The sequence below is a fragment of the Macaca nemestrina genome, chromosome 2 (genome assembly GCF_043159975.1).
Source record: "Macaca nemestrina isolate mMacNem1 chromosome 2, mMacNem.hap1, whole genome shotgun sequence".
Classification (NCBI taxonomy): domain Eukaryota; kingdom Metazoa; phylum Chordata; class Mammalia; order Primates; family Cercopithecidae; genus Macaca; species Macaca nemestrina.
The window spans coordinates 147,696,322-147,711,764 of record NC_092126.1 but is presented as its reverse complement, the minus strand read 5'-3'; the positions used below and the strand labels follow the sequence as shown (position 1 = coordinate 147,711,764).

At 36.9% G+C, this 15,443-nt stretch overlaps 1 protein-coding gene across 3 annotated transcripts in view; it reads left to right on the top strand.

Moving 5' to 3' along the window:
* Positions 1-15,443, top strand: part of LOC105477646 (RAD18 E3 ubiquitin protein ligase) — an 82,375-nt gene that overhangs the window by 34,731 nt on the left and 32,201 nt on the right. For all 3 annotated transcript variants that reach the window (XM_011734212.2, XM_011734210.2, XM_071092125.1), the window contains 2 exons: positions 8,807-8,883; positions 10,158-10,218. In XM_011734212.2, the coding sequence (XP_011732514.1) occupies positions 8,807-8,883; positions 10,158-10,218 (138 nt within the window). The remainder of the gene's footprint in view (positions 1-8,806; positions 8,884-10,157; positions 10,219-15,443) is intronic.

The following is a 15,443-nucleotide window of genomic DNA, read 5'->3' as shown; positions in this document are numbered from 1 at the left end:
ATTTGAGTGATAATATTATTGCATCAATATATGTTCTTTTAATTCTGGAATACCCCAATCTTATAGGTAAAGCATTTAGTCTTTCACTATTAAGTGTGATAGGTTTTCATAGATGCCTTTTATGAGGTTGAGGACATTTCTTCCCTTCCTAGTTTATTGAGAATTATGAAGGTGTGTTGAATTGTCAATTTCTTATTCTGCATCTATTGAGATGATTATATTTTTTATTTATTCTGTGATATATTTATAACATTGAGTTTTATTCAGTTTATTGAAATATAATTAATATAATACTGAGATATAATTCCTACCCACCTAAAGTATGTATACAGTTCAGTGGTTTTCAGTATATTCACAGAGTTGTACAACTATCATCACATTAAATTTTAGAACATTTGTTATCCTGAAAAGAGCCCAGTATCCATTAGCATCATTTTCTGCCAACCCTTCCAGCCCTAGATAGCCACTAATTTACTTTCTGTCTCTATAGATTTGTCTGTTCTGGATGTTCCATTTAAGTGGAATCATATAACATGTGGCCTTTTATAAACTAACTTCTGTCACTTAGTGTAATGTTTTCAAGGTTTGTCTGTGGTCAGTACTCATTTATTTTTGTGCAGTGATCTGTAAATGTTATGTAAATTTGCTTGATAGTGTATTCAAGTCTTCAGCATCCTTGCTGATATTCTGTTTACTGATTCTATCAATTACTGACAAGCTTTTTGAAATATCCAACTATATTTATAGATTTTTCATTTTCCCTGTCAATATTTTCAGTTTTGTTATATTTTGAATCTCTTAGTATTATTATGTATCTTCTTGATTAGTTAGCCTGTTTATTATTATGGCATATATGTCTTTGTCTCTGGTAATATTCCTTGTCTCAAAAATTATCTGATATGAGTGTAGCAACTATTTTATTTCATTTTTCTTTAAATCTATTGTATCATTATATTTAAACTGTGTTTTATTATAAGCCATATATGGTTTGGATTTTCTTTTTTAACTTAATTTGACATGCTCTACCATTACATTGTAGGGTTTAAACTATTTTAATTTCATTTATTCTATTTGGTTTGGTTTATATCTGCCATCGTGCTTGTTTGCTATTCTATCATTCTTTTGTTTTTTCTTCATTTCCTGCTTTCTTTTAGATTAACTGAGTATTGTTTAGTTTTTTATGTTATCTTCATTTTATGAGCTATACTTCTTTTTTTTTTTTTTTTTGTAGGAGTGATTGTTCTAGTTTATTATATGCATTTTTAACTTAGTGTACCTTCAGTTAATAGTATACTACTTCATGTGTAATGGAAGGACCTTATGACTTTCATTCTTTGTACTATTGTTGTCATAAATTTTTCTTCTACGTATTTTAAACACTCTATAATACCTTGTTACTATTTTTGCTTTAAACTAAATAAAAATGGAAAAGAAGGTCTGTATTTACCTGCACATTTACCATTTTCAGCATTCTTTATTTCTTTGTGTCGATCTGGTTTTCATCTGGTGTCATTTTCTTTTGCCTGAAAAACTTCTTTTTTTTTTCTTGATTTCCACAGTGTTTGGACATTTCCTGAAAAACTTTATTCGTTCATTCTTTTTCTTTTTTTCTTTTTTTTTTAAGACAGGGTCTTGCTCTGTCACCCTGGCTGGAGTACAGTGGCGCAATGATAGTTCACTGCAGCCTCGGACTTCAGGAATCCTCCCGTTTCAGCCTGCCAAGTAGCTAGGACTACAAGCGCATGCCACCATGCCCAGCTAATTTTTGTTTGTTTTGTAGAGACAGGGTCTCGCTATGTTACCCGGGCTGATCTTGAACTCCTAGCCTCAAGAGATTCACCTGCTTTAGCCCCCCCAAAGTGCAGGGATTACAGGCATGAACCATCGTGCCTGGATTATTCAATATTTCTTGTAGTGCAGATGTGCTGTTGAGACAGATTCTCTCAGCTTCTGTTTGTCTGAAAAAGTCTTAATTTTGCATTCTTTTAAAAAACTTTCTATTTGGAAATTTATAGGAAAGTTGAAAGACCATCATAATCAATGCATAGACTATACCGTTTGTACAGATTCCCCTATTGTTAGCATTTTGCCTCATTTGCTTTATGAATTACTTTGTTCCTCTGTCTCTCTTTTTCTGTGAATGTATGTGTCCATATAATTACACACGTATTTTTTTCTTTGTCCGAGAATAAGTTATATAGTGTTTACTCTTTATTCCTAAATACATCCTTGTATTATTTCTTAAGAAAAAAAGATTCACTTTTTTTGCCACTGTAGTTAGTACTTGTAGTAAATTTAACTTTGTTATAATACTTTTGTTCATCTATTCAATTTTGTCAGTGGACCCCATAATAACATTTGTAGATTTTTTTTTCCTGCAGTACATGATCCAGTTTTGGAGCACATATTGCATTTAGTGGTAATATCTTTTCAATCTCTTTCAACCTGAAATAATTCCTCAGCCTTTGTCCTTTATGACACTGGCCTTTTAAAAGAATACAGTCTTTGTTGTGTGTGTGTGTGTTTTTCAAGTAAAATGTTCTCATTCTGGCAGAAAATTCAGATTATGTATTCCTGGCCAGAATACTATGTAAGTGATGTTTTGTCTTCAGAATATTACATCTGGAGCCATTTGACATCTGTGTACCCCTCATTTGTGATATCAGGCTTGATCACCTGGCCAGTTTCTCCCTCATTTATACTTTACATCTGCTGCCTTGCTACTAATAAGTCTGCAGAGACACTTCAACGCTATGTAGCTATTCTCTACCTTATTAAGATTTCACCCCTATATTTAGCATCCTTTGGTAATTTTTATCTAAACTAATCTTTTCTGTGATAGTTGCAAAATGATGATTTTTTCAACTTTAGCATTCCTTTCACACTTGCTAATTGATACTTGGCATGATTCTGAAAACAAGAACCCTTCCCTCTGCCTTATTGTTTTATTTGTCTCTTATGGATATAGATTCACAGATTTTTAACTCATTACTTCTCTTAATTAGTTTTGTGTTTGTATTTTTCCAGATTTGGCCAGCAGGAGCGTCTTCATTCTAATTCCTGTCCTCATGACATACCCCCGTTATTTTCATTGCCATTTTCTTATTTCTAACATAACAACATATTGCAGGCTTTTCTTGCTCTTCCATATCCCAACCCTGAAATCAACCATTTCTCTGAGGAGCTCTGGTCCTTTCTATTGGTGAAACCAAGATATGGCTACCAGCTATGCTCATATATATACATATGCACACATGGATACAAATATACATACACATGCATGTATGCATATGTATACATGTAAATCCATGTACACTTACATGTTTCAAGGCTTTCAAAAGTATTTCATACAGTAGCAGTTTTGTTTTGTCTCCAGAGCATTAACTGCCTGTTGGATCATTTTTATGATGGTAGGTTTAAAATTCTTGTCAGATGATTCCAGCAACTGGGTTGTCTCAGGTATTGGCATCCTGTCTTTTTTCATTCGAGTCATGATTTTCCTGATTCTTAGTTTGTCAAGTTTTTTTTCAATTGTATTCTGAGTATTTTTTGTATTCTAACGACATTCTAGGTTCTATTTAAAAATTCTAATTTAGCAGAAAGTCATCTTGTTTAAGTTTAGCATGCAGATCCTGGCCTGCTTTTGTAGGCTGTGGTTCTAGTGATGATTTAGTTCCCGGATCCCTTGAAATGTTATTTTGGTCCACTTTATTTAATTGCTACCTGGAGACTGTTGTGAATACCTGATATTCCACACTGTGGTTCAGTTTTCAAACCTTTTGGCATATTAATTGTAAACAATTTCACATGTTGGTTGGGGATGCTCTACACAGGCTGAAGGAATTCTTTCTCCAGGTTCCTTCTCTTTGATATTCTCTCCTCAGTTACTAGTTGAGAGGGTGCAGTTGTCACCTGCCATCATTGGATGGGGGGTAGAAGTCTGAACTCCTCACTAGACCGACACTGTTGCTATGGGAGGACATCCTGCACTAGGACCCCTTCCACCTCTGGTTAATGGGCAGAAGTCCACGCTCCCCACTTGCTCTCTGATAATACTGCAAAGGGCAGGGAGCATCAGCAGGGTTTTGCCTGGGTAGGTCAAGTATTATCAAGAAGGTTTCTGGGCACCCTCTTTTTCAGTCCTTTGCTTAGGAAGAGTAGATTTTTCTTGAAGCTTTTTTGTCTGTTCCTCTTGATGTCTCTGGGCTTTTCCAGAGCCTAGTCTATAAGATACAGAATACAAAGACACCTCAGGGAACTCACCACAGTGTCATTCCTCACATGCTGAGGTCTTAGCCAGTCCATCTTCCTCTTTCTACTTTCCAGAGTTCTCTTACAGTTGTCAGTTATATATCAGGGTTTTTAGTTGTACTTAGTGGAGAAATGAGTCTAATCCATCTTGTTTGAAACAAGAAATACTTTTTAATGTATTTTAAATTTCTGTTTTAGGAGCAAACACATTTAAGATTGTTATGTCTTCTTGGTAACTTGACCCTTTATCACGGTATAATTTCCCTCTTTTTTTTCTTTTTTTGAGACGGAGTTTCACTCTTGTTGCCCAGGCTGGAGTGCAATGGCACCATCTCAGCTCACTGCAATCTCCTCCTCCTGGATTCAAGTGATTCTCATGCCTCAGCCTCCCGAGCAGCTGGGACTGCAGGCATGAGCCACCATGCCCTGCTAATTTTTGTATTTTTAGTAGGGATGGGATTTCACCATGTTGGTCAGGCTGGTTTCGAATTCCTGACCTCAGGTGATCCACTTGCCTCGGCCTCCCAAACTGCTGGGATTACAGGCATGAGCCACTGCGCCCGGCCCCTCATTTCCTTCTTTATCCCTAATAACATTCATTGTTCTGGAGCTTGTTGTGCCTCATATTAATAAAGCTCCTCCAGGTTTCTTTTCATGACTGTTTACATGAGACATCTCTTTCCATACTTTTATTTTTAACCTATCTTTTTATTTAAAATGGGTTATTTTTGATAGTATATAGTTTGGTCTTGCTTTTTTATCCAATCTGACATTCTCTGCCTCTTAATTGGTGCTTTAAAACCATTTCTTTAATGAAATATTGATGCAGTAGGCTTTGAATTTAATATCTTGCTGTTTTTTTCTTTGTTCCATCTCCTTTTTGTTATCTTTTTTTGCTGTCTTTTGGATTGAGCATTTTTTATTATTATATTTTATTTCTATTATTGCCTTATTACTTTACCTCTTTTTCAAAAAATTTTAGTGGTCTCTCTAGGGTTTGCAGTGTACATCTTTCATTAGTTACAGTCAAGTAATTATACCGCCTCACTTGTAAGAAACTTTTAACAGTATACTCCCAACTCCTAATTATTTGTACTGTTATTGTCATGAACTCCTTTTACATATACTATTAACACAATACGTTGCTATTGTTTGTCCATTAAACAGTTATCTTTTAGAGTAGTTAAAAATAAGAAAAAAGTGTATTTCATACTTATCATCATGTTTACCATTTTCACCAGTTTTCATTTCTTAGGTAAGTTTCTCTCTGGTTCTACTTGAAGAACTTGTTTTAATACTTTTTGTAATGGAGGGCTGCTAATAATACTTTCTCTTAGCTTCAGAACGTTTTTGTCTTTCACTTTTGAGAGATATTTTCATTAGAATTCTGGATTGGGAGGCTTTTTTCCAATGCTTTAAAGATGTCACTCTATTGTTATCTGGCTTGAATAATTTCTGATGAGAAGTGTAATGTAATTCTTGATTTTTCTTTATATAATGTATCTTTTTCCTCTGATGGCTGCATGATTTTCTCTTTGTGTCTATGTGCATGTTGTTGTCATTTTTGGTTTATTTTTATATCTGTGTTGCTTGATCTTTGAGATTCTTGCATTTGTGGTTTGGTGTCTTTCTTATATTTGGCAAATTCTAGACATTAGTTCTTCAACAATTTCTTCTCTTCCCTTCTTTCTTCTTCTGTGATTTCTATTATGTGTATGTTATATTTCTTGATATTGTCCTATAGCTCTTAGAGGCGCTGTTCTGTTACAGTTTTTTTTTTTCCTTTTCCTTTTTTTTCTCTCTGTGTTTCAGATTGGATAATACCAATCCAATTTTAGGTTCACTGATTCTTTCCTTAGCTGAGTCAAGTTATCTGTTACTGTGTTGGTTTTATGTATCTCTATCTATATATCTAACATTTCCATATTATTCTTTCTAAAAGAAAGGATTTCTATTGAAGTAATTTCTACAGAAATGCCCTATCTGTTCATGTGTATTGATAAAGATGATCCTTTATCATCTTAATCATCATTTGCTTGCTTTTTCATGTTTAAGTTTTCCTTGAAAGCCAGACATTGTAGGTAAGAGTCTGAGGTGCCAGACTCTTTTTTTTTAATGTACCTATATATCACTCACAACTTAGGTTTTCCCTATGAGCCTGTGCCTCAGAGAGGGTCTCTCTCCATGTTCATTTCTCTCCTAGAAGTAGATTGCTGTTATGTATCACTTGGATCATGCTAGGTTTGTGGTAGGGAGAAAAGGAGGGTTCTCTGTTACTCTGATTTAGCTTCAGTCTCAGGCAGGTCTTTCAATCCTGCATCTCAGGGGTGGGGCTCTTTCAGCAATCCTGCCCCTCTCCCACTGCCAGAGGCAGAGATCCTCTACGGGGCAGGGCCCAGAATGGTTTCCTGGTCCTCCTGAGGGGTAGAGGGGGTTTTTTGTTTGTTTGTTTTTGTTTACTTCCCTCAGCAACCTATGCTCTGGGGATAACATTTTTGCTGACCTTTCGTCAGTGGCTTAATGCTTTTTTTCTTCAGGGATAAAGATGTGATTGGGGCTTCATGTCCGTCCTGCAGTGGGGATGATTCTCTTTTGCCAGAATTGGATCTGAAGGGAGATCTTTTCTAATTTCTTGCCCTTCCCCAGTGAGCTACAGAGAGATTGAGGACTCTTGTGAGTGCCCACTGAGGTCTGTAGAAAATAGCCTGCAAGGCCAGGCACGGTGGCTCACGCCTGTAATCCCAGCACTTTAGGAGGCCGAGGCGGGCAGATCATGAGGTCAGGAGATCGAGACCATCCTGGCTAACACGGTGAAACCTCGTCTCTACTAAAAATACAAAAAATTAGCTGGGCATGGTGGCGGGCGCCTGTAGTCCCAGCTACTTGGGAGGCTGACTCAGGAGAATGGCGTGAACCCAGAAGGCGGAGCTTGCAATGAGCCGAGATCGCGCCACTGCACTCCAGCGTGGGCGACAGAGCGAGACTCCGTCTCAAAAAATAAAGAAAAAAAAAGAAAAGAAAATAGCCTGCAAATGGACGTGATGCCCCTTGTGTCCAAGCCACCCAGGGTTTTTATATTTTCATGGTAGCTCACCCTTGGCCTTTTGCAGTTTATCAAAAAGTTTAGCTGAAATCTTACCCAGAGATAGAGTGGTACCAATTTTTCTCGTGTGTACTGCCCTATGTCAACCAGCGCTCATGATCCCCCTCTCCTCTAAGGCACTCATCTTTCTTTAGGTTTCAAGGTAGTTGATTGCCGTCTTACTTTAGCTCTGATGGATTCAAGAAAAATTATAGTTTTATAAATTATCCAGCTTTTTCTCGTCATTAGGGTTATAGCTAATTATTTATAGCTCTCTACAACCTAAACAGAATCAGAAATCTCCCTGAAAAAGATTTAAGCCACTAAATTCTACCCAATCCTAATATAGTTTTCTTAATATCTTAGAAGAGGATATGCCAGATGTTCTTTATCTTTAGTGATACTTGTATTAATGGATTGGATAGAATGCAGATGATCCCTGTGTTTTTCATGTTATTCCATGACTCATTTTGGAAAGGAGAGAACCACTAGCTGGTCATGTTCACAGGGAGATTGTTTACATTGTTTTTACTGGTTTTACAATATCAGGGAGGCAAAAGGTACCTCTCAGTGCTTGGAAAACATAAACTTTATATTGAGACAGTTGCATTCTTAAATGATCCTCATAAGGTCTGTGGTTTAAAAAAAAATAAAACTGTATAGGGGATTATTTCAAACATACAGAAATAGAGAGAAGAGTTTACTGATTTCCCCATATGCCTACTACGCAGCTTAAACAATTATCACACCATCTTAATGTTGTTTTATCTACCATTTACGCCCTTTTTTCCATGGATTATTTTGAAGCAAATTCCAGATATAATTTTTAAGTATAAATGAGTGTAAGGGATTGTAAATTTTTATTTCATACCATATGCATTTCAGTTTTAATGTATTGACTTTGGATGCAGAAAGATAGCATTTGCAAATTCTGTGCTGTTTGCATTCAAAGGCATTTAATGTGTGACAGGGTGTATTCCAGATCTCTTTTATGTGTGTAATTGGTAACCATACCTACAGACAAAGGTTCTGGAGGCAAGGACATTTTTCCTGGTATTTGTAGACCTTTCTCTCTCCCTGAACAGTAGCCTGTTGTACTGCATTTAGTACATTGGAATTTGAGCAGACATCCCCTAATAATTGAATTCACACTAAAAAATTAATTTTCATCTTTCATTGAGACTTCTGTTTAGACCTATATATTCAAAGGAGAAAGCAAAGTGACTTGACTTTACTCTTCTGGTTATACGTTGAACAACATGTGCATGTGTAAGAGTTCAGTGTTTTAACTTCATGGTTTTTTTTAACCTTTTGTTTTGAAATGGTAATTGATTCACAGAAAAATTGTAAAAATAGATCAGGGAGTTCACATATACCTGTCACCCATCTTCTAATGTTAATAACTTAAATAATTACTGTACAGTGATAAAAAAAAAAGTAGTTAACCTAGTGGTTATTTTCTTATTTTAACAGCTGCTGAAATAGTTCAAGAAATCGAAAATATGGAGAAGACTAGGATGCGTCTTGAAGCTAGTAAACTCAATGAAAGTGTATGTTAATGGGCTATTTCAGTATCTGGATAGAAATGAAGAAAGAAAGTTTAATACCCAACAAAAATTAAAGCAAACCATTATTAAATTTGTTCATTTACTAAAACATTTCCACTTAGTGTATTATGATTTACTTGCAACTCCTTTTAGGACAATATTTGATTGTACTTAGCAGTCTTCTAGTACAACATGCAATTCAAAGTAGAGTTTGTTCATGAGCTAGAGTTCTATAGAAAATGCCTATGCCTGTGCATCAGGCAGCTTTGATATTGGTCCTTTCTCTGCTGGTTGTGTTCGATAAACTGCCTCTAAGGACCTCTAAGCTACCGCTAGGGACCTCTATGATTCCTTGTTAGCTCTGGCATTCTGCAATTCTATGATTATACTTATGGACATGTTAAGTAATTGTAAGAGGATAAATTAAGTAATTTGAGGATGGAGTATTCTCTTGAGCTTTTGAGAGAATCAGAGACCTAAAATTCTTCACTGTTGCCTTCCACTAGCTTGATGGCCCCAAACTTGAAGACAGGATACCAGTGAAGAAAATAGTCATTGTGTCCTGTGACACTGGAGGAAGTGTTTTGGTCTCTTCCAAGTAGACTTCTTTTTTTTTGTAGGCCATCTGTAGTGTGTTTGTAAGGAAAGCAATGGTTACCTTAAGAAAGTAAGTTTATAGCCAAATAAGTAGGAACAAAAATGGAATTTACATTGACCCTATTATTACCTGTGTGCTAACTGTAAGATGAGAACTGTAGTGAATTATGGAAGTAGATTTCTGATCTTTTAAGTCTGAGGTTTAAAAAGTGGACCTAGAAATTTAACTTACTGTGTTTTGTATTATTGCATTTTCTATACATACTACTTTTCTATAATGACCTGGAGAAGTTAGGTTGGAAAGAGAGAAGGCAGACAAGAAGATCAGCCTTACTGATAGTCAGCTAAGTGTCATCAGTCTTCTGGTTTCAAATATTGCCTGTTGTATTAATGAATGTGGAAAATTAAATATTGAAAATAGAAAATTTATTATTTTGTTAATATATAATTGAATCATGTTGCATTTTCTACTGATAAGAAAAAATAATGAGTAAAATGTATACTGTTTCTGGTATTTAAGGGAAGTCCATAGGAATGATTCTTCCTAGGTCTATATAAAACAGATGACAGATCATTTTCCTCTATTTTAAACACTCACATTTGAGATTTGAAAGTTTGTAATATTTCCCTTTTTATCATTTTGGGGAGATTTTTATTCAGACTTTTTTTGATTATTTTAGGTAATGGTTTTTACAAAGGACCAAACAGAAAAGGAAATAGATGAAATTCACAGTAAATATCGTAAGTTGCGTGACTTTTTTTATTTGTAAAGAGCTTCGGTTGCTGTTTTTCATCTTAAGTAATTTTTTCAGGATAATGTTTTATATTAAGGTTCAATTCAAACTTTTGTTAACATTACTTAAGAGATTGAATTTTAATTGTGTGTTACTTAGTGACTTTTTTTGTATTTTATGTGCCTGCTTTTTTGTTTTTATGACTAGCATTCTACATTGAGCTTTGCAAATATTAATTAGCTGCTCTCAGAGCATCTCTGTGAGAAGAAGCCGGGTTTAAAATGGAAACATATGGAGGTTCTATCCTGTCCTCAGGCCACTCAGTAACAATACTTCTGTATAGGATTTCAACGCTTCTATATTTGTGCCAAAAATAGTTTTCATTTTATTGCTTGTTAGCAACCTCCCAACTTTATCACTTCCTTTTCCTTAAATGTCTTTGTGTATATCTTTCCTAGGGCTAACACATTACTGTTTTGTCAATTGGATAGCTGTTATTCTTTGTGTGATTGGTTGGTTTTTAGTTTAAATTTAAGTGCCTGACGAACAGTAGATGGTTAATAGATGTTCACTGAATCAGTATTCCCAGGCATGGTGTGTTTTAATTGAGGTAAGATAATTTTTTTCTCTCTTCATTTCTTAAACTCTGAAGGCCCAGGTTCTGTAGTGATGTATTGTGGGAAGGAGGATGAAGCACACCTGCACTGGATGTAGGTGTGATCGCCTGTGCCTTGGTAGAATAGGAAAAGGACCCTAGAGGAGTCTTGGATTATGGACTGAACAACAAAAGTCGCCATTATTCTGTTGCTAGACAGATAAGTATGATGTGAACCTCTTTGATCAACTTTTAGGATGCCAGAGTGATTTTTTTAGAAAGGAGAACAAAAGAGAATATCAAATGATCACACTGAATTGGCCTGTAAAAATAAAGCCTGTGAAAATAAGGAAACCAGAAAATTTGCATTGGGAGAAAGTAATTTAAATAACTGAAAGGGTGGCATCTAATAATTATCCCATATTAAGAAAAATTTGGACTGTATACAGTCAAGAAAATATTCATTGCCCACCACTTAGATATCTAAAAAGTAACTTTACTAAATAGATGGTATTAAATTAATTGATTTAACCTTAAAATAAACCTCAAAAGTCAAGTGCTTCACAAAGCTTAGATGCTTAGCCTTTTAGTTTATTCATACATTTTGATTTAGTGTCAGGTTCTAACTATACCGTTGATATATCTTCATCTTTTAAACATTTTATTAATGTTTTACATGTTGTTTTTTTAATCATTTACTTTTTATGAGGCTTATCATATAAAAGAGCAGTCTCTTGCTTCCTCCAACAACGTGCCTCTATTCCCATTCCCTAGAGGGAACAACTATGAAACCTTTTGGCGCTACTTTTGGTTATTACCTTACAATTTATAAAAAGGTATTATTTCTGCTATTTCTTGAAGCTTTTCAATTTCACATTAACTATTGATGTGCTAATATGAAAGGTGGAGATTTAGCTCATTTATGTATCCTGAGCCCTACCTTTGCTTCCTTTCCATCCTTTAAATATTATGTCATAAGTTTTTGTAAGATCAGTATTAAGTTAGATACACTGTTTATGGCTCAAGCCAGACAATTTGCATAAGATGGTTATAATTCGTTTCATCAAAACATTCTGTTTTTCTTTTTTTTCTTTTTTTTTTTGAGATGGAGTCTCACTCTGTCACCCAGGCTAGAGTGCAGTGGCGCGATCTTGGCTCACTGTAAGTTCTGCCTCCTGGGTTCATGCCATTCTCCTGCCTCAGCCTCCTGAGTAGCTGGGACTACAGGCTCCCACCACCACACCCAGCTAATTTTTTGTATTTTTAGTAGAGATGGGGTTTCACCGTGTTAGCCAGGATGGTCTTGATCTCCTGACCTCATGATCCTCCCGCCTCAGCCTCCCAGAGTGCTGGGATTACAGGCATGAGCCACTGCGCCCGGCCCTGTTTTTCTTATAATTAATAATTCTCTTTTATTTGTTTAACTATTTACCTAGTACTAATATATCTCGAAACCTTCCAACAGAAGTATAAATCACTTTCCAGTACATTTACACACATTGATTATAACTCATTATTTTCTCAAGAACTTCTCCCCTAGGGCCACCCCTAGTCTCTGTTGTCCTGTTCCAGTCTACTGTGCTTGCCCTTTATGCCTTCTATTAATACATGGCTGCTTCTCTGGAATTTATTGTCACCAGCTTTCTGGGAATTCTGCTCTCCTCCTTCCTGTGTTGGTTCACTTCTTCCAGGTTCCAAGTCTCCCTCTTCTCTTGCCTTGTTTTGGTAGAGTACATTTTCCAGGAAACTTCCTGAGAAAGGGTGTATGCAACCTTGTCCAAACTGCGGCCCGTGGGCCGCATGTGGCCCAGGATGGCCTTTGAATGCAGCCCAAAACAAATTTGTAAACTTTATTAAATACTGTGATAATTTTTTTTTCTTTTTTCTTTTTTTTTTTTTTTTTTTGGTCATCAGCTATTGTTAGTGTTAGTGTATTTTATGTGTGGCCCAAGACAATTCTCCTTCCAGTGTGGCCCAGGGAAGCCAAAAGATTAGACACCCCTGGTGTAGGGGAATTTCTTGAGATATATAACATTCCATACATAACAGGAAATAACACCTTTATTATTGATTGATAATTTGGCTGTTTGTAGAACTTTAGGTTGAAAAGATACTTTTCTCCAAATTTTCAAAGGTATCCTTCCATTGTTTTCTGCTTTCCAGCACTGTTGCTAATAACTAGCTTGCCATTCTGATTCTTTATCTTTCATTTATTACTTTTTTTTCTTGATCTGCCCATGTTCAGTTCACCATCAAGTTCTGTCAGTCTCTATCTTGTAAATATCCCCTGAGTCCATACACTTCTTATGTATCACTTTGCTTTCTTGTCATCCCCCATCTACTCTTGACCCTTCCTAATACTCAGAAGCCAAAACTGTCTTCCAGAACTGCTGAGTCTTCACATCATTGCCATTTCTGCCTTGCTGCCCTCCTGCCGTTATAAAGAATTCTTCAGTGGACTTTCCATTTCTCTTAAGCTAGAGTTTGTAAAGTCTGTTATTTCCTGTATCTGGACCTGCTGAGCTCTCTAGCCTTGCCTCTTCTCTTCCCCTTACTCCTTGTATTCCAGTCACTCTGGATATCTTTTACCTCCTTTACCAAGTCCTTCAGTGTTTTAGGGCATTTGTTACCCTCTTCTCTCTTTGTCTGGAACTATGTCTTTCTCTAATTGCTTCTGACCCCTATCTATACTACCTACTCTCAATCAGCTCAATTGTAGTTTCCCTGGGAAACCCTTTGTGATCTCAGACAAGGTAAGATTTTCTTTCTATATGTACTTACATTATCTTGTGTTTTTTCATAGTACTATTCCATTCGTTCAACCATCACAAGTTTTTCTAGTACTTAGCATGTGCCAGATGCTATGCTCAGAGCTGGGGATATAGGAATGAACAAGACAGACAAAAAGCCTACTCTGTTGGAGTTTATATCTTACTAGTATTTTAGAAAGTGATAAGTGAAAAAATAAAGCAAGGAAGAATATAAGAAAAGTTTAACTTTTTGATAAAATGGTCATAATCGTTATTTATTGTGCAGTTAGTTTCTTATTTCTAATTAATTTCTAATTAATGTGTTTTTATCAGTGTACTAGGGCTGCCCAAACAAAGTACTGCATGTAGACTGCATGGCTTAAATAACAAATTTATTGTCTCGTGGTTCTGGAAGGTAGAAGTCCAAGAGCAAGGTGTCAGCAGGGTTCTGGAGGCTAGAAGTCCAAGATCGAAGTGTCCTGAGCTTCTCAGGGCCGTGCAGGAAGGATCTGTTCTAGGCCTCTCTCCTTGGCTGTAGACGGCCATCTTCTCCCTATGTCTCTTGACATCATCTTCCCTCTATGTGTGTCTCTATGTCCAAATTTCCCCCTTTTATAAACATATCAGTTGTATTGGATTAGGGCTCATCCTAATGACCTCAGGGGTGGCTCCTCTGTCATTTCCCTATCATAAGCAAAGTCCTGAGGTTGGGGAAAAAACTGTCTCGCTTAGAAAAGAAAAAAAAGCTTAAAATGAATAGTGGGGGATTGGGGGTCTGGGATAAGAGCCTCTTGCTCTCTGGAAATGGTTTCCTTTAATCACTGTATCTCTACCCCAGTTCAGATCAGCTAGACCTCTATGAAGGGAAACAGAATCAACATTCCTTTTACCCAAAGGAAAGAGAGAGGTGGCAGGATCTTGGAAAAGAGATAGATCCAACAATTCCACATTTAGCTCACCCTTTGTCATATCCTGGATGAGCCCCCATATGATGGGATAGTTCCCTGGACCTTGACCCCCTTCGTGGGCGGGAACTGGAATAGATCCTTTCACTCAGCCCACTGCTGGCCACTCCTTGCAAGAGGGAACACATGCTGGAACCAGCCGGATGCTCCTCTCTGGTGGGAGCAGGCTCTGTGCAGGCCCCATAGCAGCGTCCTAGCCCCTGCCCTTTCAGCACGCGGGTTCTCGTCCTGCGTCTTAGAAAAATGAAGTTGCACAGATGGATTGGAGTGTAGTGTATGTGGAGGATTTTATTGGGTGATGGCTGGCAGCTGATGGAAGTTGGAAAGGGGATGATGTGGGAAGAAGGTGGTCTTTCCCTGAAGCTGCAGCATCTGAAGTTAGCTGCATTTGTCTGTAGTCTCCAGTGCTCAGCTGCTTGTATCCCCAATGCTCAGCAGCTTGCATCTCTGACTGCTTGCATCAGCTGCTTGTGTTGCTCTGCCAGCTGAAGTATTTTTATGGGCAAAGGATAGAAGCATGGCAGACCAAAAAGGCAATATTTGGGCGGCGAGATGGGGTCAGCTGTTTTCACTTAGGGATAAGGTCCCAGGCTTGAGGGTGGAGTTTAGCCAGGAGCCCAGCCATTCTGTATCTCAAGGACACCAAAGAGCTTTTGTTTATGTGGGTCATATCTATTAATATGTATCACATTATCAATTAAAACTTAGGGATGTCTGTTTCCAGCCATGGAATAGCTTCATTTACTCTCTTACCTAAAACAAGCAAAATGAATGTACAAAGTATATGAAATAGCAATTTTCAAGATACTGGCCATTGGGCACCAAAGGATAGGGATCCTTGAGAGGTAAGCAAAAAATGTGATGAGCCTTATACTAAAGTTTCCTGGCTATAGTGTGGGCAAGTGGGTATTCCAGGCAAAGC